The following is a 26,432-nucleotide window of genomic DNA, read 5'->3' as shown; positions in this document are numbered from 1 at the left end:
TTACGTACACATATGAGCAATTAAGAGTCTTAAGAATATTGAGATTTTCTCACACAATTTGGCATACTAGCTTTCATTTGAAATACGATTCAAAGCCATAATATTTTAATACGCAACCCATACTTTGAACATCTATCTTTCGATATAAGGCTCATTCGGGATAATCAAATTTATAGGGAATAACCCGGAATATAGAAGTTAGGATCTTGAGCCAATCATACTTGATCTTACGGAAATATTATGGAATTCGATTCTAAGAGAGAAAGTTTAGCCAACATACCTCGCTTTGAGCTTTTCTTAAATTACTACAACGTTCCAAAAATTCTATCAATCCCAATCTATTTTGAGACATAACAAAATTGAACACAAATTAGGAAGATATTCATGGTTTCAGCTCATCTGAGCATTTTATTAAACACCTAGTAGGCATGAATCTATACATCTCTTAACCATAGAATTAGTTCATCCAAATACACCATTTACCAACAATTTATCCCACCATCATTCTTAAACAATTCTTAACTTCCAACATCACATACATGACCATCCATCCACACCCAACCAATAAAATGCCATCGAATAATCACCTTTCAATCTCTACAATGGTTATGTATTTAAATTGAGAACTTATGGCTTCCAATCACCATACCCTAAGTTATAACACATATTCCATACATAAATAATCCTCATAGATTAGTTAGAGATGGCAGACATACCTCTTGTAGTGAGACTCAGGAAAATCCCAACTTGTAGTGTTCTTGACCAATTTGGGGATTTAAATGAAAATCTATGGATCTTCAAGATTAATCCTTGTTAATACAAGTGTTTAGGAGTAGTAATCAACTCAAAATTACTCCAAAATCATTACCTTGGTTCATGGGAGGGAAGTGTTGGGCGGATTCCCCTTGATATACAAGCCCTAGCTCAAAGAAATGACTTATATCTCTCTCTACCCGGTCTTGGAGGTATTTAATAGGTTCCTACGTGCGCGGCCGCGCACCTGAGGCAGAAACTCTCAAATATGCGCGGCCGCGCATCTAGGCGTGCATATGACACAGGTCCAGTAAAATAGCCATAACTTTCTGTATACATATCCAAATGATGAACGGTTTGATGAATTGGAAGCTAGATTCAAAAGGATTTAATTTGATAGGTAGATCACCGCCTAAGTCATTATATTGAGGGAGTTCTATTCATTTGAAGTTAGGTCTTGTGCCAATTAAAACATCATTTCCACTTAATGTGTCCAACTTGTTCCACACAAGTTCTTGCCATTCCCAAGACTCCTTACTATGTTCCAACACACCTTAAACATACATTATCAATTCAACATTATGTGGCTCTATCCCATGGGTGTCCTTTAATACTCAAATATGTCATTCCCAAATACTGTTGGCGCACTTTAAAAACATAAATCATTAGAAAAATTTTATGGGGCCTTCCATTCTCCCCCATATAGGATCATTCGTCCTCGAATGAGGAGTAGAGTCCGTCCCAAAACACTTAACATAACTCGACTCTTCTTTCAAACATTTCAATCCCCCAAATTTGACTAACTCCAAAACTTTTCAGAAATTTCGGCAGTCTCCCCTGTAAATTGGCTTAACCACCTGCCAGAGAATCACCAAAACCACCCTAACAACATATTCATAACTCAACAAAGCATCACAGTATATTTCAACAACACTGATCTCAACATTAAGGGCATTACATTATCAGAAGTGGTATCTAGACATGAGTTGCACATATTTAAATCATAACATATAACAAGTACCCTTTTGAATCACAACCATAACATGTTTCAAGAATCATTCAACATAAACTGAGTGGCTAAACCAGAGTGACTCTTCTTTCACATCAAACATTTCGGCTTATTGATGCCTATAACCTTCTTTCATTTCTTAGGTGGTCTCACCACATAAACTAGTGGCGGGGTAACATTAATAAAAATAGGGACACTTCCCCTAGCAACTGGTTCTTTCATTCACTCCTCGCTGCCTCGAACCCGTGGGTTACTCATATGAAAATTGAGACATGACGAGGAATTTAGCTTCCTACCTTGAGCTCTATCGCACGATCTAGAATATCAAAGAAGGGTGCAATTCCTAAATAACCAAGTAGCCTCCTCATTGTAGATGTGATCGGCATCACACCGATAAGAAGGACTCCACTAGACACGGCTCCGAGACATGCTAGGACACTTTAAAACCTTAAGCTATGATACCAAGTTTGTCACGCCCCAAACTCGGGGAGCGCGATCGACGCTCAACCGAGTAAACCCGACTGAGCAAGCTTGTTAGATTTCATTCTACCCAAATTCATCCCTGAATAAAGAGGAGATGTACTCCATTAATCAAACTTTCAAGAGATTTCATTAGCAACTCCCATTTCATTCCCATTAACAGCATCATTCAATATTTCCAAAATAGTATAAGTTTATAGATTTAATGTAAAACATATTGCCAAATACCAACAGTTCTAATTCAATTCCCAACATCAAATACCACCCACAACCTGTCTACGGAGCCTCTAAGTACAACTGAAGAGCAATATGGAAATGCCGGCAACAAGGCACCGGCTATACCTCAACCATAAAGTACATGAAAAACAAAATATACATGACCCCGAAATGAAGTGGAGCTCACCAAATCAGCTGAAATGTGTGTACTACTATCACTGATCAATGTCACCTGTTGTAGAACTACTTGCATCCATTAAAGATGCAGCGCCCCCGGCAAAAGGGAAGTTAGTACTGTCAAATAGCACTAGTATGTATAGCTAGAAATCCTCTTTCAAAATAGAATGCCCATATGATCTATACGTGGAACACATAATATAATGTAATTGAAACCACATGTACAAACAAGGACAACGAAAGTGGCACCTATTGTCTACATTAATAGTGCATCTCATTAGACCGTTCTTAGTGTTCACATATCATATTATACACTTATGCGTTTCATAGACCTTCCATAGTTTTTATTCAAACCATACACCTATACTTCTCATACGCAATGCACCTATGCGTTTCATAGATCGTCCACAAGATTTCATAAGACAATATACCTATGTGTTTCATAAACCATCCACAGGATTTCATATCACAATATACCTATGTATTTCATAGACCGTCCATAGGGTTTCATAACACAATATTCCTATGCGTTTCATAGACCGTCCATAGGGTTTCATAACACAATATTCCTATGCGTTTCATAGACCGTCCATAGGGTTTCATATACAATGCACCTATGCGTTTCATAGACCGTTCATAGGATTTCATAACACAATATTCTTATGCGTTTCATAGACCGTTCATAAGCTTTTAGCCAATTATATTATCGAAGTCAATTTTGGAATAGTGGAGTCAAAGCTCATTTCATAATCTTTCTCACATTATTTCATTTTATTGGCATCATTGGCCACAGGTATAACTTTCACTATTGGCACGTTGGCCATACTTTATATCCCCAATTCACTAATTTCACTTCCAACCATCTTTATAGGTTATCAACAATAAGACAATTCTAATCAAGATTTTAGGTACACATATGATCAATTAAGAGTCTTAAGAATATTGAGATTTTCTCACACAATTTGGCATACTAGCTTTCATTTGAAATACGATTCAAAGCCACAATATTTTAATACGCAACCCATACTTTGAACATCTATCTTTCGATATAAGGCTCATTCGGGATAATCAAATTTATAGGGAATAACCCGGAATATAGAAGTTAGGATCTTGAGCCAATCATACTTGATCTTACAGAAATATTATGGAATTCGATTCTAAGAGAGAAAGTTTAGCCAACATACCTCGCTTTGAGCTTTTCTTAAATTACTACAACGTTCCAAAAATTCTATCAATCCCAATCTATTTTGAGACATAACAAAATTGAACACAAATTAGGAAGATATTCATGGTTTCAGCTCATCTGAGCATTTTATTAAACACCTAGTAGGCATGAATCTATACATCTCTTAACCATAGAATTAGTTCATCCAACAATTTATCCCACCATCATTCTTAAACAATTCTTAACTTCCAACATCACATACATGACCATCCATCCACACCCAACCAACAAAATTCCATCGAATAATCACATTTCAATCTCTACAATGGTTATGTATTTAAATTGAGAACTTATGGCTTCCAATCACCATACCCTACGTTATAACACATATTCCATACATAAATAATTCCCATAGATTAGTTAGAGATGGTAGACATACCTCTTGTAGTGAGACTCATGAAAATCCCAACTTGTAGTGTTCTTAACCAATTTGGGGATTTAAATGGAAATCTATGGATCTTGAAGATTAATCCTTGTTAATACAAGTGTTTAGGAGTAGTAATAAACTAAAAAGTATTTCAAAAATATTACCTTGGTTCGTGGGAGGGAGGTGTTGGGCGGATTTCCCTTGATATACAAGCTCTAGCTCAAAAAAATGACTTATATCTCTCTCTACCCGGTCTTGGGGGTATTTAATGGGTTCCTACGTGCGCGACCGCGCACCTGATGCAGAAACTCTCAAATATGCGCGGACGCGCATCTAGGCGCGCATATGACACAGGTCCAGTAAAATGGCCATAACGTTTTGTATACATATCCAAATGACGAACGGTTTGATGAGTTGGAAACCAGATTCAAAGGGCTTTAATTGGATAGGTATATCACCACCTAAGTCATTATATTGAGGGAGTTCTATTCATTTGAAGTTGGGTCTTGTGCTAATTGAAACATCATTTCCACTTAATGTGTCCAACTTGTTCCACACAAGTTCTTGCCATTCCCAAAACTCCTTAGTATGTTCCAACACAGATTAAACATACGTTATCAATTCTACATGATGTGGCTCTATCCTATAGGTCTCCTTTAATACTCAAATACGTTATTCCCAAATACCGCTGGCGCACTTTAAAAACTTAAATCATTAGGAAATATTTACGGGGCCTTACATTAGTATTACCTGTTTAGCATCTACACATCTCATTATTGTCTTTTGTGGGATTCTTTTTACTTGATTGTCTTGGAGCATGATATTTCTTCAATTAAGTGGTGAGGAAAGAACCTGTCGCAGACATTAGTTAACCTTATTCACCCCATATTCACATCTTATTATGCTACCTCCACGAAAATTAACTTTGATGTGTTCTTTCACTTCAGGCAGCATTTCAGACAAAAGAAGCTTATTACAAAGCTATTGGCTATGCAGTGGAAGATGGGAAGATAGAAAGTACTGATAATTATGTGGATTGCTCAAGTGCATACATGAAATTATATGGTGCTCTTGTTCAGGTCAGTTGCTTAGACATTTGTTACTTTTATCCTCAAGAATCCTTAATGCTTGTGTTGTTGAAACTCTCGTCTATCTAACTCTTTCGGGAAAATAGTGGTTTTGGTCTCTGAGTTTTTCTTTATTCAGGTTTTAGTGCCTGCATTATTTGCATAAGTATATCTGACCTTCAATTTAACAAATGTGCGGTTTTGGTCCAATCACTCATTGAAACTAACAGATGTTATCTTCTGCTGACGGACATCAATTTGGGTTCAGTTATTTCTCCATCAACCTGGCCATTCTTCCTCTCTCAGTTCGCACCAACATTATCAGTTTCTATGTGTAACGACCCGGCCGGTCATTTTGAGCATTTAAGTCCCGTTCGGCGGCATAAGGCCCTGAGCAGCTTCGTATTATGTGTATTGACTTACGTGCGTGGTTGAATTCAGTTACCGTATGATTCAGAGTGATTTGGGACACTTAGTCCCTAAAACGGAAGCATAAGCCTTAGGATTTTGACCGTAGTCGGAAATGTGTGAAGACGACTTTAGAATGGAGTTTTGTCGGTTCCGTTAGCTCTGTTGGGTGATATCAGGGTCGGAATCCGATTCCAGAAGTTGGAGTAGATCCGTAATATTGCATATGACTTGTGTGCAAAATTTGGGGTCAATCGGATGTCATTTGATAGGTTTCGGCACGAGTTTTAGAAGTTGGAATATTTAAAAGTTCATAAGTTCAATTCATGGTGCGATTCATAGTTTCGACATTGTTTGATGAGATTTGAGTCCTCGAGCGAGTCCGTTTTAAGTTATGAAACTTATTGGTATGTTTAGACGGGGTCCTGGGGGCCTCGGGTGTTTTTCGGGTGGGCTACGGGTCCTTTTTCCCCTATTTTTGAACTGTTGTTCCTGTTTTCTGGTGTCCTTCTTCGCGATCGTGAAGCGCCTTTCGCGTTCGCGAAGTGTTACTGCTGACCACCTCGAGATCCTTCTTCACGTTCGCATTCACGAAGGTTTGCTTTTCCCGTTCATCGCGTTTGCGATTAGCTACCCGCGTTCGTGAAGCTCTTCCTAGCAGCCTCATATTTCTTCTTCGCGTTTGTGTTCGCCGTCTCGCGTTCGCGTAGGTTCCGTCCCTTGTTCTTCGCCTTTGCGCTCCTTCCCTCGCGTTTGCGAAGGGTTTTTCTGGACAGCCTTACTTTCCTTCTTCGCGAACGCGAGCCTTTCTCCGCGTTCGCGATGTTTTCAGACATGAGAAGAATATAAGTTTTCCAAATCGAGGGTTCGGTCATTTCATCATATTTTGACTTGTGAAGCTCGGTTTTGAGCAATTATTTGTGGGGTTTTCAAGAAAATCGATTGGGTAAGTGTTCCTCACCTAGAATTTATTATATTGCATGATTTTATCTTTATTTTTATCATTTAATTTGTGTTTTGAGTTGAGGAAAATGGAGATTTTTGAAGAAGAATTTCAAAATACGAAATCATGATTTGAAGGACGAATTGGTATCGGAATTTGATAATTTTAGTATGGTTGAACTCGTATCGGAATGGGTGTTCGGGTTTTGTGAAATTTGTCGGGTTCCAAGGTGCAGGCCTGGGGGTCGATTTTTAGATTTTGATAAAGATTGAACCTTTATGATCCGAAATAGTTTCTTATGAGTTTTATTTGTGCTTTGAAGTTATTTTGGTTAGATTTGAGCCGTCCGGAGGTCATTTCACCGAAGAAGTTCATTGTAGAGTATCGATTTGTCTTCTTTGAGATAAGTATCTTGCCTAACTTCGTATGGGGGAACTACTCCTTAGGATTTGAGTCTTCTATGCTAATTATAGTCCGTGTACGCGAGATGACGAGTACGTGCTCGAACATATTTGTGGAAAATTGGCCTTTTAGGATTCTTAGGCCGTTGTATTCACTGAATATACAGTTGTTCTTGTTATGATTACGCTTCTTAATTACCAGTTTCACCTCTATCTGCTTAAATAGAATTAATTGCTTCATGATTCACTCTTATTGCTTATTTGATTCATATGTGCCTTAACTAAAATTGTTACCTTTCTATTGCCATGTTATCTTTTCCCTAAGTGCTTATTTTTAATTGAAATTATTACTATCTCTTCTGTAATTGTTTAGCCTTAATTGAGGTTATGGTTACCTTTCCGCTGTTTCTTCTTAGCTGAATTTATTGTATTTTTTTCCTAATTGCCCAATCTTAAAAGAAGTTAGATATCCTATATTTTGGTTGACTTGTCCTTGTTTGGAATTATTCGACTTGTGTTAGCTTCCTCGTTGGCGAACTGTATATTGTGGACCATTGTTACATAGTATTTCCTTTCTTGTTGGGATGTTCTTATTATGACTAGCATTACCCGATTATGGCTACTCCTTGTGAATTAGTTCCTCCGTTTCTTTAAGTTCTGGAATCTCTGAGTTGACTCATTTGTCGTACCCTTGTATTATTGTCATTGTTGCTGTTGTACTTGCTGTTGTGATGCACGAGGTTTCTGTCGTGCGAGTGTCATTGGGTTGCACGAAGTTTTTGTCGTGCTATTGTTACTATTGATATTTCCACATGCGGCGTGACAAGGCGGGATATATATATGTGGGTTGCGCATGTGGAGAGACAAGGTGGGAACATTATTATGCACGTCTGGCAAGACAAGGCGGGCATTTATTTTACTATTGCACACTTGGCGAGACAAGGTGGGTTGTGTCACGGATTGATTTGTGATGACTTGTGATGGCCTGGGGCATTCTTGTTGTTAATACTTGTATAGTGGTACACTTACCTGTGTGAGCTTTATCTTGTGGAAAGTTGTGTGAAAATATTCTACGTGCTGTCCATTTCTTTTCCTGTACTTACTAGCTGGCATGAACGATGTTAGGACACTTGCACAAGCATACACATAGCTGAGCACTCTTACCGGTTAAGAAGTTTTCTTGATATTGTTGAGTATAGATGAACACCCTTGTTTACTTGCCTTCTATGTGAGAATGGCTCTATTTGGCACGTGAGTCGTCAGTGCGGTTATGAAGTGTAATGAGGGCACAAGATACCAAGTGTTAGGGTTCAGGTATTGGAACCCGTGAGTTGTGAATAGTATGAGGTTCGGTACCTCGTGGAGTTTATTAACTAAAACCCGGTGTGAAAGTTGTCGTATTATTGAGTTGTTACTTGTCCTTTCTTTATATGTGATTATCAGACTTAGGATGTGTTTCTGTTCATTCTTCTATGTCATTATTATGGTGTTCCGCTGATAGTTGTTATTTTCATTCCCTATTGCAATTACCGTATTAATTGCCACTTCACGTAGTATTTATGTAGATATCATACTCTGTTGGTTCTATACTTATACTTGTTCAGGTTACTTATTCCAATAGGTGTCTTGATTGTTCCTCGTTACTACTCAACTGAGTTTAGTCTTGATACTTGCTGGGTACCGTCGTGGTGTACTCATACTACACTTCTGCATATTTTTTGTGCAGATCCAGGTATTTCGAAGTTAGTTGATCATTAGCTAGCTGTGCGGACTTGTTGCTGTGGAGACTCAAGGTAAACCTGTTGCTGCGTTCGCAGGCTTTGGAGTCACCTCCCTACTTTGTATTCATACTGTCTTACTTATTTCCAAATAGTTGTATTTAGAAATTAGTAGCAAACTTTGTAGAGCTTATAACTTGTACTACCGGTTTTGGGAATTGTAAATTTTATATAGATTTCCATTTCTAAAATTGTTAGATGTTATTTAATTGTTGTTGTTATTCAGTAAATGTTAGGTTACCTAGTCTCTAAGATTAGGTGCCATCACGATACCCAACGGAGGGAAAATTGGGTCGTGATAAGTTGGTATCAGAGCTCTAGGTTCATAGGTGCTACGAGTCATAAGCGAGTTTAGTAGAGTCTTGCGGATCGGTACGGAGACGTCTGTACTTATCTTCGAGAGGTTACGAAACTATTAGGACAATTTAACTTCCTTCATTCTTATCGTGCGAGTTCATTGATCTCGAAGTTTGAACATTTTTTTCGTTACATTCTCTCACAGATGGCAAGGACACGAGCTTCAGTTCCTGATGACGTTACCCCCGGAGCAGATGTCGCTAGGGGCAGAGGCAGAGGCCGACGAGGAGCATGTGCCCTAGCTAGGGCACCTACCAGAGCAGCAGTTCAGGAGCCGCCAGTAGTTCCAGTTGGGGGGCAGGTACCGGAGGCGCGTGTTGTTACCCTCGGACTTCAGGAGACCTTAGCACAGTTCCTGAGCATGTTTGGTACATTGGCTCGGGCGGGGTTGATTCTGGTTGTACCAGCTATTTCACAGACCGGGGGAGGAGCTCAGACTCCCGCCGCCCACACTCCAGAGCATCGAGTTCATGTTGCCCAGGTTCCAGGTATCGTGGCGACACAGCCCGTGGTCCCAGTTCAGCCCGTGGTTAGGGCAGCAGCATCTGAGGAAGAACAGCTTAGACTTGAGAGGTACAAGAAGTACCACCCTCCTACCTTCAGTGGATTGGCGATAGATGAGGCCCAGGGTTAGGAGTGTCACCGCATTCTCCGTACTATGGGTATTGTGGAGACGAGCGGGGTTGCTTTTACTACGTTCCAGCTCAGGGGAGCGACTTATCAGTGGTGGCGGGCATATGAGTTAGGTAGCCCGACCGAGTCAGCTTTACTTATATGGGTTCAGTTTTCAGAGATGTTCCTGAGAGAGTTTGTACCTCAGTCCCTTCGAGATGCATGGCGCGCGAAGTTTGAGCAGTTGTGCCAGGGCACTATGTCAGTGTTAGAGTATGCCGTTAGATTCAGTGATTTGGTCAGACATGCACCTGCTTTGGTCGCTACAGCTAGAGAGCGTGTCCGTAGATTCATTGAGGGGCTCAGGCATGATATTCGATTAAGCATGGCTCGGGAGTTAGAGTCGAATGTTTCGTTTCAGTAGGTGGTAGGGATCACTCGTCGAGTAGAGGGCATGTGGAATCAGGAGAGGAGACAGGCGGGGCCATGAGAGAGAGGACAGGCGAGGTCAGGAGAGAGAGGACAGGTAGGCGAGTAGGCCTCGTAGACCGGAGAGATATGCTGGTCCTTATTTTGAATGCAGGGTACGACATGGTAGAGGTTTTGTGGGTCAGCCAATTCAGTTTGCACTTCAGGCTTCGCACAGTGTTTCAGGTGCTCATGGGTCTCAGAGTACCTGTACCGCACAGTTCCCACAGCCACGTCAACAGAGAGGTTGCTTCGAGTGTGGAGATACCAGCCACAGGGTGAGAAATTGTCCTAGACTCCGGACAGGTGTGTCACAGCAGAGTATTCAGGCGAGTAGAGGGCGCCCAAAAGGGGAAGGCCCGGCCTGTTGATGTGTTTCATATAGTAGGCTTGAGGCCGCTGCGCCAGATGATGCCATACAAGTATGCTTTTGATTTGTTGCACAGGGGCACCATTCGTATTTTGTTTCAATTCTGCTTATCGGGGTGAGTCCCCTATTTGTTGTCCCACCTATGGGTGAGTTCATGACCTAGTATTATATTTATGTGTTTGCCCCTATTGGGAGATTCTATGAGTGATAGCCGTGTCTATCGTTGTTTTAATTCATTATTGAAAGTTACGATATTAGAAGTGAATTCATGTTGTCTATTATGGCAGGTTTGATGTGATTCCTGAGTAATTTGGTTATGATTTGTGATTTGATACTCTACTGGGGTGAGAGTTCAGTAAGTGTTGTGATTTTATTGGCAGAATTGAGTTAGTGGAAGATTTCAATTGGTATGATGTGTATTCGGCTTGTGATTCAGAGTTGAGGGTGAGACCCTCGCGATTTCATGTGATTTGATATGTTTGAGCCGGGCTGCGTGCCGCGGTGGAAGTTATATCAGGATGAGATCCTTGTGATTTGTTCATATACTTTGATTTTTCCTTTTTTAATTGATTCGAAGTATGGTGCTGATAGAGAGTTGTGCCTGTCGGGCATGTTTGATATTTCTCTTATGTGTTTCTCATTACATAATCAGTCATTTTCGTCTTATGCTTATTTGAGTTTAGCTTACGGGGTGTGTGCCCGGTGGCGTTAGATGTGACTTGTTGATTCCAGGTGTATAGTTATGAGGTCTTCGTGCTGCTTGCATCATTGTCAGCATTGTGGAGGTTTGAAACAGGTCTCTAACGGATATTAGGCTAATTGCTGGGGCTGGTTTTGATTACGGGCAGCTATTGTGATCAGAAATGTTATTATGGGCCTATGTGTGGTGTGTCATATTGGGTGGTCGTACCTTGTGGGTTTAGGCATGAGTTGTTACAACTGGTTGAGACTGATACCGGGTATGAATTTAGAATCGGGTCTTTTGGAGATGAATGAAAGGTGAGAATTTCGACTCTAAGGCTTATCGGTGTTGGTAGAAAGGGTGAATTACAGTTGAGATGGTTTCGTCAGGTTTATGTGGATTGGGGTGACATGGGGTCACCCACAGATGTATGTTGGATATGCGCTTTCAGTGATTTGAATACTTCGAGGCAATTCTTGGCACGTTCGAGGACGAACGTTTGATTAAGAGGGGAAGGATGTAATGACCCGACCGGTTGTTTTAAGAATTTAAGTCTCGTTCGGCGGCATAAGACATTGAGTAGCTTTGTATTATGTGTATTGACTTGTGTGCGTGGTTGAATTCAGTTACCGGATGATTCGGAGTGATTTGGGACACTTACTCCTTAAAAGGGAAGCTTAAGCCTTAGGATTTTCACCGTAATCGGAACTATGTGAAGACGACTCCGGAATGGAGTTTCGTCGGTTCTGTTAGCTCCGTTGGGTAATTTTGGACTTAGGGGCGTGTCCGAATTATCTTTTGGAGGTCTGTAGCTCATTTAGGCTTGAAATGGTGAAAGTCGAATTTTTGGAGATTTTGACCGGTAGTGGACTTTTTGATATCGGGGTCGGAATCCAATTCCGGAAGTTGGAGTAGGTTAGTAATGTTGAATATGACGTGTGTGCAAAATTTGGGGTCGATCGGATGTAATTTGATAGGTTTCGGCACGAGTTTTAGAAGTTGGAAGATTTGAAAGTTCATAAGTTCGATTTATGGTGCGATTCGTAGTTTCGACGTTTTTTGATGAGATTTGAGACCTCGAGCGAGTCCGTGTTAAGTTATGGAACTTGTTGGTATGTTTAGACGGGGTCCCGGGGGCCTCGAGTGTGTTTCGGGTGGGCTACGGGTCCTTTTCCCCTATTTTTGAACTGTTGTTTCTGTTTTCTGGTGCCCTTCGCGATCGTGAAGCGCCTTTCGCGTTCGCGAAGTGTTACTACTGACCACCTCGAGATCCTTCTTCGCGTTCGCGAAGGTTTGCTTTTCCCCATCATCGCGTTCGCGATTAGCCACCCACGTTCGCGAAGCTCTTCCTGGCAGCCTCATATTTCTTCTTCGCGTTCGCATAGGTTCCGTCCCTTGTTCTTCGCATTCGCGCTCCTTTCCTCGCGTTCGCGAAGGGTTTTTCTGGAAAGTCTTACTTTCTTTCTTCGTGAACGCGAGCCTTTCTCCGCGTTCGCGATGCTTTCAAACCTAGACAGAATATATGTTTTCCAAATCGATGGTTAGGCCATTTTTCATCATATTTTGACTTGTGGAGCTCGGTTTTGAGCGATTCTTTGTGATTTTTTCAAGAAAATCGATTGGGTAAGTGTACTTCACCTGGAATTTAGTATATTCCATGATTTTATCTTTATTTTTATCATTTAATTTGTGTTTTGAGTTGAGGAAGATGGAGGTTTTTGAAGAACAATTTCAAAATGAGAAATCATGATTTGAGGGACGAATTTGTATCGAAATTTGATAATTTTAGTATGGTTGAACTCGTATCGGAATAGGTGTTCGGGTTTTGTGAAATTTTTCGGGTTCCAAGGTGCGGGCACGAGGGTCGATTTTTAGATTTTGATAAAGATTGAGCTGAGCCTTTATGATCCGGAATAGTTTCTTATGAGTTTTATTTGTGCTTTGAAGTTATTTTGGTTAGATTTGAGTCGTCCAGAGGTCATTTCACCCGAGAAGTTTATTTTAGAGTATCGGTTTGTCTTCTTTGAGGTAAGTATCTTGCCTAACTTCGTTTGGGGGAACTACCCCTTAGGATTTGAGTCTTCTATGCTAATTATAGTCCGTGTACGTGAGGTGACGAGTACGTGCTCGGACTTATTTGTGGAAAATTGGCCTTTTAGGGTTCTTAGGCCCTTGTATTCACTGATTATGCAGTTGTTCTTTTTATGATTACGCTTCTTAATTACCAGTTTCACCTCTACCTGCTTAATTAGAATTAATTGCTTCATGATTCACTCTTATTGCTTATTTGATTCATATGTGCCTTAACTGAAATTGTTACCTTTCTATTGCCATGTTATCCTTTCCCTAAGTGCTTATTTTTAATTGAAATTATTACTATCTCTTCTGTAATTGTTCAGCCTTAATTGAGGTTATGGTTACCTTTCCGCTGCTTCTTCCTAGCTGAATTTGTTGTATCTCTTTCCTAATTGCCCAACCTTAAAAGAAGTTAGATATCCTATATTTTGGTTGACTTGTCCTTATTTAGAATTATTCGACTTGTGTTAGCTTCCTCGTTGTCGAACTGTATATTGTGGACCATTGTTACATAATATTTCCTTTCTTGTTGAGATGTTCTTATTATGACTAGCATTACCCGATTGTGGCTACTCCTTGTGAATTAGTTCCTCCGTTTCTATAAGTTCTGGAATCTCTGAGTTGACTTATTTTTCGTACCCTTGTATTATTGTCATTGTTGCTGTTGTACTACTTGTTGTGATGCACGAGGTTTCTGCCATGCGAGTGTCATTGGGTTGCACGAGATTTCTGTCGTGCTATTGTTACTATTGATATTTGCACATGCGGCGTGACAAGGCGGGATATATATATGTGGGTTGCGCATGTGGAGAGACAAGATGGAAACATTATTATGCATGTGTGGCGAGACAAGGCGGGCATTTATTTTACTATTGCACACGTGGCGAGACAAAGTGGGCTGTGTCAAGGATTGATTTGTGATGACTTGTGATGGCCTGGGAGCATTCTTGTTGTTGATACTTGTGTAGTGGTACACTTACCTGTGTGAGCTTTATCTTGTGGAAAGTTGTGTGAAAACATTCTACGTGTTGTCCATTTATTTTTCTGTACTTACTAGCTGGCATGAACCATGTTAGGACACTTGCACAAGCATACACGTAGCTGAGCACTCTTATCGGTTAAGAAGTTTTCTTGATATTGTTGAGTATAGATGAACACCCTTGTTTACTTGCCTTCTATGTGAGAATTGCTCTATTTGGCACGTGAGTCGTCAGTATAGTTATGAAGTGTAATGAGGGCACAGGATGCCAAGTGTTAGGGATCAGGTAATGGAACCCGTGAGTTGTGAATAGTATGAGGTTCGGTACCTCGTGGAGTTTATTGACTAAAACCCGGTGTGAAAGATGTCGTATTGTTGAGTTGTTACCTGTCCTTTCTTTATCTGTGATTATCGTACTTAGGCTGTGTTTCCGTTCATTGTTCTATGTCATTATTATGGTGTTCCGCTGATAGTTGTTGTTTTTCTTCCTTATTGCAATTACCGTATTAATTGCCACTTCGCGTAGTCTTTATGTAGATATCATACTCTGTTGGTTCTATGCTTATACTTGTTCTGGTTATTTGGTCCAGTAGGTGTCTTGACTGTTACTCGTCACTACTCTACTGAGGTTAGTCTTGATACTTGCTAGGTACCGCTGTGGTATACTCATACTACGCTTCTGCACATTTTTTGTGCAGATCCAGGTATTTCGAAGTCAGTTGATCATTAGCTAGATGTGCGGACTTGTTGCTGTGGAGACTCAAGGTAAACCTGTTGCTGCATTCGCAGGCTTTGGAGTCACCTCCCTACTTTGTATTCATACTGTCTTACCTATTTCCAAACAGTTGTATTTAGAAATTAGTAGCAAACTTTGTAGAGCTTATGACTTGTACTACCGGTTTTAGGAATTGTAAATTTTATAGATATTTCCATTTCAAAAATTGTTAGATGTTATTTAATTGTTATTGTTATTCAGTAAATGTTAGACTTACCTAGTCCCTAAGACTAGGTGGGACTAGGTGTCATCATGATACCCAACGGAGGGAAAATTGGGTCGTGACACTATGCATTGATGATTTCAACTTTAAAATAAAGGGAATACCAAGTATACATATAATCATCATAATTCGTGCCCATCATCTTTTTGAGTTGTGGTTTACTTCAACTTCTTGTTAGGTTCCCTTTAAAAAGGGCAGTCGCACAAATCATCCCGCATTCACGCTGGGTCCGGTGAAGAGTCGCACCTCAAGGGGTGTGATGTAGACAAGCTACCCTAATGCAAGCATTAGTGGTTGCTTCCACGACTTGAACCCGTGACTTATAGGTCACACGGAGACAACTTTATCGTTGCTCCAAGGTTCCCCTTCTAATGTTCCATTTAGGTTCCCTTTAAAGCCTCCAAATAGAGATCCAATTGTCTTAGAGAATGTGTCTTTCCTTCAAAATGGAAATTATGTTAGCATTTCCACCTACACGATATTTGGAGTGGATCAGTGCTTAATTGATACTCTACGTTCAATAAGAAGCCATCGCCAGTGTGATGAACCCATATTCGTCACTCGCTCCCAGGTATAAGGAACATAGAATTGAGCATGACAAATATAAGTTGGGGACTTTTGTATGCATGTCTGGTGTATCTTACTGGTTAACATTGATTGCGATTTGCGATGGGGTGCAACAAATGAAGCCCTAAGGGCTAAAGAGCTCTGCGAGAAGCAAATGCAGAATAATGACTTTGAAGGGACTCAAGAGGTTGCGTTGAAATCTGAAGGACTTTATCCTCAACTATAGAACATATCTCAACTACTTGTCTCCAATGTTCATTTTCTAGCTCAAAGCAGTGGAGTGGGATTAAAAAAAATTACAATGGATCCCTCAAGTTGATAAAGTCACCATTAGACATCAATATTGGAGACTTGTAGACAATAAAGAAAAAAAACCAGAATAGTCCTTTAAATATAGGGGTTGCTCTAACTTGGTCTTTTGTATATTTCATTGAGCATGAACACTCCTTTATCTTTGTAATTAGTGAGCACCTTTAGTCCAGGTTAGTCTCAAGACCTTTCACTAACATAAAAGATTCACCTAAGGCTAAAAAAACTAACGAGACTAATGGAACTAATGGGAGAAGAGACTACACTAATGGAACAGAAAGAAACCGCAAGTATTAGCTTATGGAAATTTGCTTACCAGTAGACGAAATTATCAAGCTAGTGAATTATGTTTCTCTGTTCTATCTAACCAAATCATGTCTAATTACCTTTAGGGCATATATTCCTTTTAGGATTTTTTCTCTTAGATTATGATGCACAGAGCATTTTTTGATAAGGTAAGGTAGTTTAAAAGGCATGACCATTTCTCGATATGCGTGTAATCCTTGCACAGGGGCCATAATGCTAATCTTATCTGTGTCGTTCTAATTTTATCGGATGTCCCCGAAGGGACATGCACAGAGAATTTTATTTTAAGTTATTATTTATTTGAAATGAAATGCCTAGAATATAAAAAGAAAAAGAGGAGTAGGAGGAAGGTCAAATCTCCATTTTCACTCCCTAACTAAGATTACACAGTGAGACATACCTGCTGAATGTTTATGATTAGTGACTTCCTTTGGAACCTTGTTAGCCTCCGAAGGAACATTCATCAATGACTCAGATGCCTTCTTCTCCGCAGCAGCTGCAGCTTCTTTTGCTGCTTTCCTCTCAGCTTCCAGAGCTACGACTTTTTCCTTTTCAACTCTTTCAGCATCTAGCCTAGCCTGGACCTGATGAAATAAAACTTATTATTACCCACAAGGAGAAAATTCAATCACAAACAACAATTTTGTAATAGATGTAGCATGAGGGGAGACAAATAGACAGCTAGATTTCACAGGAAAGCAGGGATGCTAGAACCAGGGAATGTGAGCATTAGCACTTGCAGAAGTATGCCACAGAGAAGAAAAAAAAGCAGTTTCAATAAAAATTAAGTTACTAAATTAACACAAGCAGTAGTCTTTTGATCGGAATTAACATATCAGTGGAAATGGATGACAATGCAATTTACTTTACTGTAGGTTCCAGATCATACGACATAATCAGGGAGGAAACTAGAGTAGAGACATGGTATAACTGGACAGAACGAGGTTATAACGTGTTCATGAGGACTTTCTTCAGCCAGAAGATGATGGAATGGTTATGCTATGCACTAACAGAAGCTTCGAAAGGGAGGGGTAATTCAGTGAGAAGATGGAAGTCCCAAGACCACTTCTCTGAGTTCTTCTGCTCGAGAAACTTCAACAAATATGGTCGCTACATAAGTATTATAAACATGCAAAAGAGAAGGAGATCTGTTATTATTATACTTGAATTGGCATTTAATATAGGGTGGTTGGACATTGCACTTAAAATATCAAGATTCATTAATGGCAGAGCCCAAAGGGCAGTTACAATTGTCCCTAGGAATACAGAGGAAGGACTCCTTCATTCAGACACAATTAGAAGAAACAAATGGACAACCAGAGAAATAGAAAAGGCCTCTGTGCATTAAAAAGAGGGTATCATCAAAATCTCTAGAGGAATCAGCATTGTCCAAAATGAACTCCTTTCCAGGAGTGTGGTGGGTAGCCTTCCAGTTGGGATTTCTGACATCCCCTACCCTCTCGGAGATCTGGCGGTGGGCCAGCAGCACTTGGAAGCAAGCTCATGGGGTAAACATCTATGAGATGTGCCAAAATCACATTCTGTTTGAGTTTTCCTCGAAAACAACTGCTGAACATAAGCTAAAGGGGAACTGGAGCTGGAAGTTTCATAAGTTTCATCTTCAATGGTGGTCGCCGACAGTGGGATCTATATCAAAAATTGAGAAGATAGAACATTTTTGGATAAGACTTGTTAGACTCCCACTTCATCTCTGGTCCCATAAAGTCTTCAAAGAGGTTGGAGATCACTGTGGAGGTTGAGTTCAAACTGAGGAAGAAACGGAACTCAAAAATCACCTGAAATGGGCCAGATTGAAGGTGAGAGGAGATGGGGATTTTATCCCGAGGGCAGTAATCATTGAAAATGAAGGAATTACTTACACGATCCAAGTCTGGTGTGAGTCGCCGGTAAGATTTTCCTCCGGTGAAGGAAGAGAGATGAAGGTCATGGACTAGCGGGTAATCGTAGACTCTATGTTGGCAGTGGGAGGGGCTCAAGAATATGGAGATGGGATGGGGCACGTGGGTTGCTCAAAAGCCTTACAGCCTAGATTTTCTGAAGATACACGTGACTGTGTGAGGGGGCATTTAAGTTAAATGACCCGATACAAATAAGGTCCATGTTACATAATAAGCAATCTTTGGGCCCAGATATCATGGCCCAGGTCATTTCAGAAGACAAGCCCAATTTGGAACACTCTAGTAAATACAGACCAGACCCACTAATTGAAGAAATATCAGCAATATCTCTGCCTCCTAATATTTTGCATGCTGCAAACATCGAACCAGAGTCAAACCTGATCGAAGAAAGGGCAACATTAGAGGAAGAAGAAGGAAAATAAGAAGCCCAACTAGACCCAGTTGACAAGGAAAGTGCCATGATCATTGCGGAAGAACCAGAATGCTCTCCACTAGGTTTCCAACCCTTGAAAAACACATAAGGGGAGGAAACTACTGAATGGGCCATTGAAGAGGTTGAATCCTTGAATTCACACACCCAAGAGCCTAAGAAGGACCCTGACTTTTGATACACCTATCTGGGTGCACCAAAACATCATCAAACTTGGCAAAGAATTTGGGGTTGATTTCCAAGGTTGTGAAAAAGAGACTTTACAGCTTTTCATAAAGATTGATCAAAAAGACAAACACATATGGGTATTGCAGGAACAATAGGGACAATAACTCCTAAAACTAAGGGTTCTAAAGAACTGAAGAACCTGGACATCGGGAGCAATTTCAAAAGCAATGGTACCAGAAGTAGAGGGGACTACCACATCAATCAAGATCAATGATAGTCAACATTGTATCATGGAATGTGAGGGGATTGAACAAGGCAAGGAAGAGGAGACTAATCAATAGCTGCATTAACACTTGAAAAGCAGATGTCTACTGCTTAATTGAAGAAGATATCACAAGAGTTATGAGAGAATTATGGGCCAATAGATGGTGAACATTTGCACAACTAGATGCTAGCGGTACTAGGGGAGGCATTTTACTGATGTGAGACAGTAAGGTATGGGAAGGTGAAATAACCAACTTGGCTTCCTACTCTGTCACATGTAAGTTCACTGGAAAAACACAGGACTTATCTTGGTAGTTAACAAGTAATTATGCTCCTAACGACATGGCAGAGAGAGAAGAAGTTTGGTGGAAAATTGGTATAACAAGAGGCTTGTTCTCGGGTCCCTGGGTGGTATGTGGGGACTTTAATAAAGTTAGATTTCCTTCCGAGAATAAAAACTGTAACAGAATCTCCAGATCGATGATTGATTTCTCTGAATTCATCGAGGATATGGAGTTGGTAGATCTATAACTACTAGGAAGTAAGTTCACTGGGAGGAAAAGAGACAGACATGACATTGCATCTAGACTAGATAGATTTCTTATTTCTGAAGACGGGGATGAGGACTTCAGGAGTATCAAACAATCAACCTTGCATAGAGTGACTTCTGATCACACGCCTCTGTTACTTCAATGTGGAAATTGGGAGCCTATCAAATCCAATTTCAAATTAGAAAATTGGTGGCTGCAGACAGAGGGTTTCAAAGAGAGAGTCAAAGAATGGTGGGACTCTTTCAATTGTGAAGGAAGACCTGACTATACTCTAGCTTTCAAATTGAAGGCTCTGAAAGGAAAACTCAGAGAATGGAGCAAAACTATTCAGGGAAATCTAGAAATGCAGAAGCTTAATATTCTCTCTCAATTAAGTTAATTGGATGAGATTCAGGACCTCAGGAATACAAATGAAGATGAAATACTCTCAAAAGCAACATTAACAGTGGAATTTGAGGAGATCGCAAGAAAAGAAGAAGTCGCATGGAGACAGAGATCAAGAGCTCTTTGGTTGAAACAATGAGATAACAATACCAAGTTCTTCCATAGAACTGCCAATGCTCATAATAGGAACAACAACATTGACATGTTAGAAGTTGAAGGTGAACCTATCAGAAATCTTGCAGATATCAAGATGGAAATCATCTCATTCTATCAAAACCTCTACGCTGAGTCAGAATAATGGAGGCCCCATGGAAACCTCAGAGTTTGTCCTATGATCACTCCAGAAGAAAACCAGATACTACAGAGTCCGTTTGAAGCCCAAGAGGTATGGAGCAGTGTTCAAGCATGTGCTGGGATAAAGCTCCTGGCCCTGATGGCTATACCATGTCCTTCTTCACTCACTTTTGGGAGGTAGTCAATGCTGATGTTATGATAGAGGTGTTTTTGAAAAAAGCTTCAATGCCACCTATGTGGCTTTGTTTCCTAAGAAGGTGGGGTGCCAAGGAATGAAAAGACTTTAGACCCATCAGCCTAACAGGTAGCATCTACAAAATCATATCTAAGTTGGTGGTACGTAAATTGGTGGATGCTCAACAAATGGTCTTTATCAAAGGGAGACAGATAATGGATGCCATACTTATAGCAAATGAATGTGTAGACACAAGGATCAAAAGGAAACTCCTAGGCATCCTATGTAAGTTGGACATTCAGAAGGCTTTTAATCATTTGAACTGAAGTTATCTGCTTGGAATTTTGGAGAAAATGGGGTTTGGAGGCAGATGGATCTCCTGGATCAAATTATGCATAAGCACTATCAAATTCTCCATCCTTATCAATGGCTCCCCAGCTAGCTTCTTCTCATCCTAGGGAGGACCGGGACAAGGTGATCCCTTATCCCCTTCTTGTTTATCATTGCTATGGAAGGACATGTTGAAAACTGCTCAGGGTAACACCTGGATCAAGAGATTCAATGTATCTACTAGGGCTATCAATAATCTAGAAATCACACACCTTCAGTATGCCGATGACACTAGTTTTTTGTGAAGCTGATAGAGATCAACTGAGAATTCTGAGGGTGATATTTATTCTATTTGAAGCCATATCTGGGTTGCATATTAATTGGAGCAAGAGTCATCTATATCCAATCAATGAGGTCCCTGATATCCAATACTTAGCTAACATTCTGGGAGGGAGAATTGAAGAACTTCCTTCAGTGTATCTTGGAATGCCTCTGGGAGCAAAGAGTAAGTCAAAAGAAATTTGGAATGGTGTACTAGAGAATGTGAAAAGAAATTAATTAACCGGAAAAGCCAATATCTTTTTTCCCTAAGGGGCAGATTAGTTCTAAGGGGGGCTGGGCATTAGGAACCTAAGAATTCAGAACCACGGCCTAATGATGAAATAGCTCTGGATATTTACTTCGAGTGAACGCTCACTATGGAAAGATGTCATTAGAGTGAAGTATGGAATGGAAAGTAATTAGACTACCAACTCTACAACCAGTCCTTATGGCGTCAGTCTATGGAGATCAATCAGGAACTTGTAGCCAAAGTTCAAAAATAAATCTAGATTCAAGGTGGGCAATGGAATGAAAACTTCTTTCTGGGATGACACCTGGCTAGGCCAATGTCCTTTGAAATAGACTTTCCTAGACATTTATAGCTTGAACCAGGAGCAAGGAGCAACTGTGGGAGATGTATGGCCAAACCAAAGATGGAACCTTAGGTATAGAAGATTATTCAATGACTAGGAGATCGTCAGGCTAACAGAATTCTACAACACCTTGGATCAATTCAAAGAGATATTCACTCCTGAATATTGTATGTTCTGACAAAGGGATAAGCAAGGTAAATTCTCAGTCAAGTCTGCCTACAAAGAATACAACACCTTTAATAATCAGATTGGAAGTTGGCCTTGGAAACTAATTTGGAAAGTCGAAATTCCATACAAAGTTGCTTGCTTCACGTGGCTGCTAGCCAGAAAAACGATCTTAACTCTGGATAATCTTATCAAGAGGGGCCTCCACATATGCTCCAGATGCTACTTATGTGGAGAAGAGGCAGAGAAAATCAACCATCTTTTTTTGCACTGCAGGATAACAGAACAAAGTTGGAGGATTTTCATTAACTTGAAAGGAATCATGTGGGTAATGCCAAGGAGTGTTATTGAACTTCTAGAATGCTGGAACAGACTTAGTAGCTCCCCTAATCAGAATGAGAGATGGAAGATTGTCCCAACTTGCGTTTAGTGGACTGTTTGGAAAGAGAGAAACCTAAGATGTTTTAAAGATAGACATAGTACTATCCAGAGAATGAAAATGCATTGTTTCGCTCTTTTTTATTTTTGGTGTAAGCAAGAGTACATGGAAGATCCAGAATCTTTTGTTGATGTTTTAGGATCCTTGTAAGGACTAGATAATCTTCTTGTACCACCCTTTGTAATTATGGTTAACTTATATGTTTTGATACAGTTAATATATATGCAACAAATATTACCTTCTCAAAAAAAAAATAACACAAGCACAATTACTTACTCGTTTGATGATGATTCTCACAAATAGCTAACTTTGTAAAATCTATAAAAATCACAAAACAGCGGGCGACCAGAAATGCAATTGGATAAATATAGCTTTCTAAACTTTTTTTTTCCTTGAAGAAACTCTTCTACTAAGCATATGAGAGAATTTCCAATAAGCATATCAAATTGTGTCTCTCTCTCGATAGGAGTAAAACACATACCTTGGCTTCTGCTCTGATCATTTCTTGCCGGGCTTTTTCTTCTTGAAGAGTTTTTTCTTTCCTCTTGGCTTCTTCACGAGCTGCATCATCTCTTATTCTCCTTTCTTCAATTTGGGATCTGTGTTCGTGATCCCTTTGCACAGCAGTTAGGTGATCATCAAGTGCTTCTGCACTACAGTAATACAATTGAAGTCAAAAGTATATTTTTACTAAAATTAAACTGTAGGAACATGCAAATGGTGATTAAACTTCAAATTCTGGGTACTCCGAGCATGTATAGAGTGAACAAGAAACATTAACAAAAATTTAATATTTATTAATCGCAAAGTTTTTTTTATAGAGACCAAGGGCATGCATGTTGTTTGAATCAGAAAATAGTCACTTGCAATCAAAGTGACATGACTTCCTGTTGGTGTCCCTTCTATACAGTAACTCGGCTCGCTGCCCATACCCCTGAATCTGTCTTACACCTTCATCTGTAATTCATGTCAACAAGAAATGATGAACAAATCACCCTATTCACTTTCATTCCCAACCTAAACAACATTAGTGGTTTATGATGTCAATCTAACATCCTTAGTGAGTTTTTTTGTAAGTAAATTCCTCACAAACCAGCTCTCATTTAAGTAATTTAGATTTGATTGGCATGTCTTTGGCAAATATATTATTTCCATTGGTCCTAGAGTAGCAGCAGCAACAACAACAGTTGAAGTGAAGTTCACAGTACGGATAAAACAAATACCCTGGTCTTTAGCAACTAAATAGATAATGTTTTCATCAGTTCCAGCAGACCACCATTGGACCAAAACCCACCGAAGAACATCTACCTTGTTATACATCATTGAACAAAGAAAAAACTATTAACTAGATGACAAACTTAATGCAAAAATAAGTTTTTTTTTTCACAAAACCAGAGTAATACGCTTGACATTTTACGCTGGTACTGCATGTCAAATTTTCTGTTCATTTCCCTTTGAGCTTCAGTATTTCTCTCAACCCGTTCAAGTGTGGAGGCAAGCTTCTGATTTTCATCCATTAACTCAGCTTCAATTGCTGATAGTTGATCTCTCATTTCCTCCTGTTGTAAGGTAATAAGAGAAAGAGATTCGGTTTAATATATTCATCCCTTCTTTCTTTTTCTAAGTGAAGAAAGGCGGGGACATGGTCAGAGAAAGTTAAGGAAGCATATAAGTGAAGTTACAAACCGCAATAGTAAGCTGGTGCTCATGAGCTAATTCAGATAAAGCACTTTTCACTAATCCCACTTTATCCATTAGATCACGTTGAAGTTCAATGCCCATGCCTTCTTCAGAATGGTCGCTATCACTGAAACAACATGAGAAATATTGCACTAAGTATTAATCAAGAATGAAACGAAAGTTTATTATTAATAAAACGGAAGTTAATAGGAATAACTTCATGACGCATCTGGAAAACAAACTATGAGGTAATATTAAGTGCTTAAGCAACCCCTCCCCCCACCCCACCCCATCCTAGCCACACATACACCTATCCTCCTTAGTTGGCTAAGACTCTTGGCTCAATAAGTAAATGCTATAAACATGTAATGCCTTAAACAATTATAGAGCCAAGCAATTATGAGATATTTAACATGGGGAAGGGCATTTGTAGCAACATATTTCATAGCTTGTTTTTCTGTTCTAATAGACCTCCTCTCATTCTTACACTCTATAATGTTTGCAATTGTTGAGTACTCACCTCAGATAGATTTCGTCACAGGCAAAACGTTTTCTCCCCAGAACAAAATGATCACCAACTTCATCCTTAGTATTTCTTTCCACATCCTCCACGTCGTCATCAGACACTTGCATAATAAAGCCTCTCCAAGTATTATTCTTTGAAGTCGAGAGTTCTCTAAGTAAAGACAGATTAGACAATAACACAGAAAATTTACTATCCAAATGGAACTAAAATGCTTGATGTGATTTTCACTAAGAAACCTTGTTAAAATAACATACTGAGATTCTGCTTTAGTAAAAGGTAATGGAAATTTCGATGATCCATTGAGCTTCTTCTCTATCGAGTTGAGCTCGACCAGTAAAGCATCAAAGCTACAATCATGGTTTGGATCCAGGGTCATTCCATTAACATTTTTAGGCAACGGCAGTTGCAGTTTAACAGTACCCCTGAGGAAAATAACCATAACTCAGCACAAACCAAGCAACAAGTTGAATATTATAGTTACAGAGCTTATAAAAAAAAGTTATAGTTCCAGAATTTCAATAAACTTGTTGCAATAAAGGAAAAACTGACATGTGATGTTGTTATCACTACAACTATGAGAAAGGTATTTTGTCAAACATATGCATAGAGGTCACATGAACCAACCCCTCCCTAAAAGAAAACTAAAAAATGGCATCAATTTTTCGTGGACTACTACAAATAGAGAAAGAGATGAAAAAATGGATATAAGAAAAAAGTACTAACTTACATTATTCTTTTCCAGCCTTAAGAACACCTTTAAATAAAGTTGTGTACAACGCTGGCTTCACACACTTGAGTCTTGAAATTTGACATATAATTAATTACATGTAACAATTGAAAAGCAAAAGTTACAAACAGAAAATGTAAAAGATCATAACATGAACACTCATAAGGGAAATTTGAAAGCTAAACCCTGATATTACTAATACAGACAAGAGTATGAATAGAGGGGGGAAAGATAGCACAAAAAGGGATAAAGAGGGCGCTGATTTGAGATTAAAGTTTCATTCTTTATATTAATTTCCTCCAAGATTTACTCAACAAAAGGCTCTGCTCTCTGTGAAGCGTCTACTTTTGAAGTTTTCTTGGATTTACAGTTGTGGTTTCTTGAAATAATAGCTATAGAAAATTCAATAAAATCAAATGGATTTTTTACTATTTCGAATTGGATAAACGGAATGTTGAATAGATCATAAGCTGAGGGTATGAATTTTGAGAAATTGCGATGAAGGGCGGGAGAAAAGGAAGCTTAACGTGAAAGAGAAAGTGAAGGTGCTAAAAAGTAAAAAATGAATGTACTACGCTGATGTAGCTAATAGGTATTCCTTTAGCTAAAAAGGTAACTGGATCACATCCATATCTATCCATCTCTCCCTCAATTTACAGTCTTACCCCTAACTTTTCTTCACTGCATCCTCTTCTCAGACCTTCTCTTCCCCATAAACTTTGTCACGTCATATTTTTTTAATTACTATTTTCTCTTTTATTTATTTTGATATCTTACTACAACTAATTAAAAACAATTAAATGATAGAATCATACTCGTCTCTAAATATTTTCTTATTTGATCATAATAATAATGTCCCAAAATAATAAAATCGGAATAAGCGAAGTACAAATATTTTTAATATTTAGAGCTCCCCCC

General features: G+C 39.4%; 1 protein-coding gene and 1 non-coding gene across 4 annotated transcripts in view; both read right to left on the bottom strand.

Moving 5' to 3' along the window:
• LOC104112940 (mRNA export factor GLE1-like) overlaps nt 1-26,098 on the bottom strand; it is a 43,506-nt gene extending 17,408 nt beyond the window's left edge. For 2 of the 3 annotated variants that reach the window (XR_011411755.1, XM_070187752.1), the window contains exons 1-7: nt 25,515-26,098; nt 25,042-25,209; nt 24,782-24,937; nt 24,268-24,388; nt 23,992-24,140; nt 23,063-23,234; nt 16,949-17,132 (exon numbers count right to left, since the gene is read on the bottom strand). Coding sequence is in view for 2 of the 3 variants with exons in the window: in XM_070187752.1 (XP_070043853.1) it covers nt 16,949-17,132; nt 23,063-23,234; nt 23,992-24,140; nt 24,268-24,388; nt 24,782-24,937; nt 25,042-25,209; nt 25,515-25,516 (952 nt within the window). In the remaining variant the exon portion in view is untranslated. The remainder of the gene's footprint in view (nt 1-16,948; nt 17,133-23,062; nt 23,235-23,991; nt 24,141-24,267; nt 24,389-24,781; nt 24,938-25,041; nt 25,210-25,514) is intronic. The other variant, XM_070187753.1, reaches the window with a different exon arrangement.
• On the bottom strand, nt 16,710-16,813 carry LOC117280716 (U6 spliceosomal RNA). The gene has a single exon (XR_004511285.1). It is a non-coding gene; the product is annotated as a U6 spliceosomal RNA (small nuclear RNA).
• Nucleotides 26,099-26,432: the final 334 nt, after the last annotated feature.

Source organism: Nicotiana tomentosiformis, chromosome 10 (genome assembly GCF_000390325.3).
Source record: "Nicotiana tomentosiformis chromosome 10, ASM39032v3, whole genome shotgun sequence".
In the NCBI taxonomy this organism is placed as follows: domain Eukaryota; kingdom Viridiplantae; phylum Streptophyta; class Magnoliopsida; order Solanales; family Solanaceae; genus Nicotiana; species Nicotiana tomentosiformis.
This window is presented reverse-complemented; position numbering and strand designations above follow the sequence as displayed.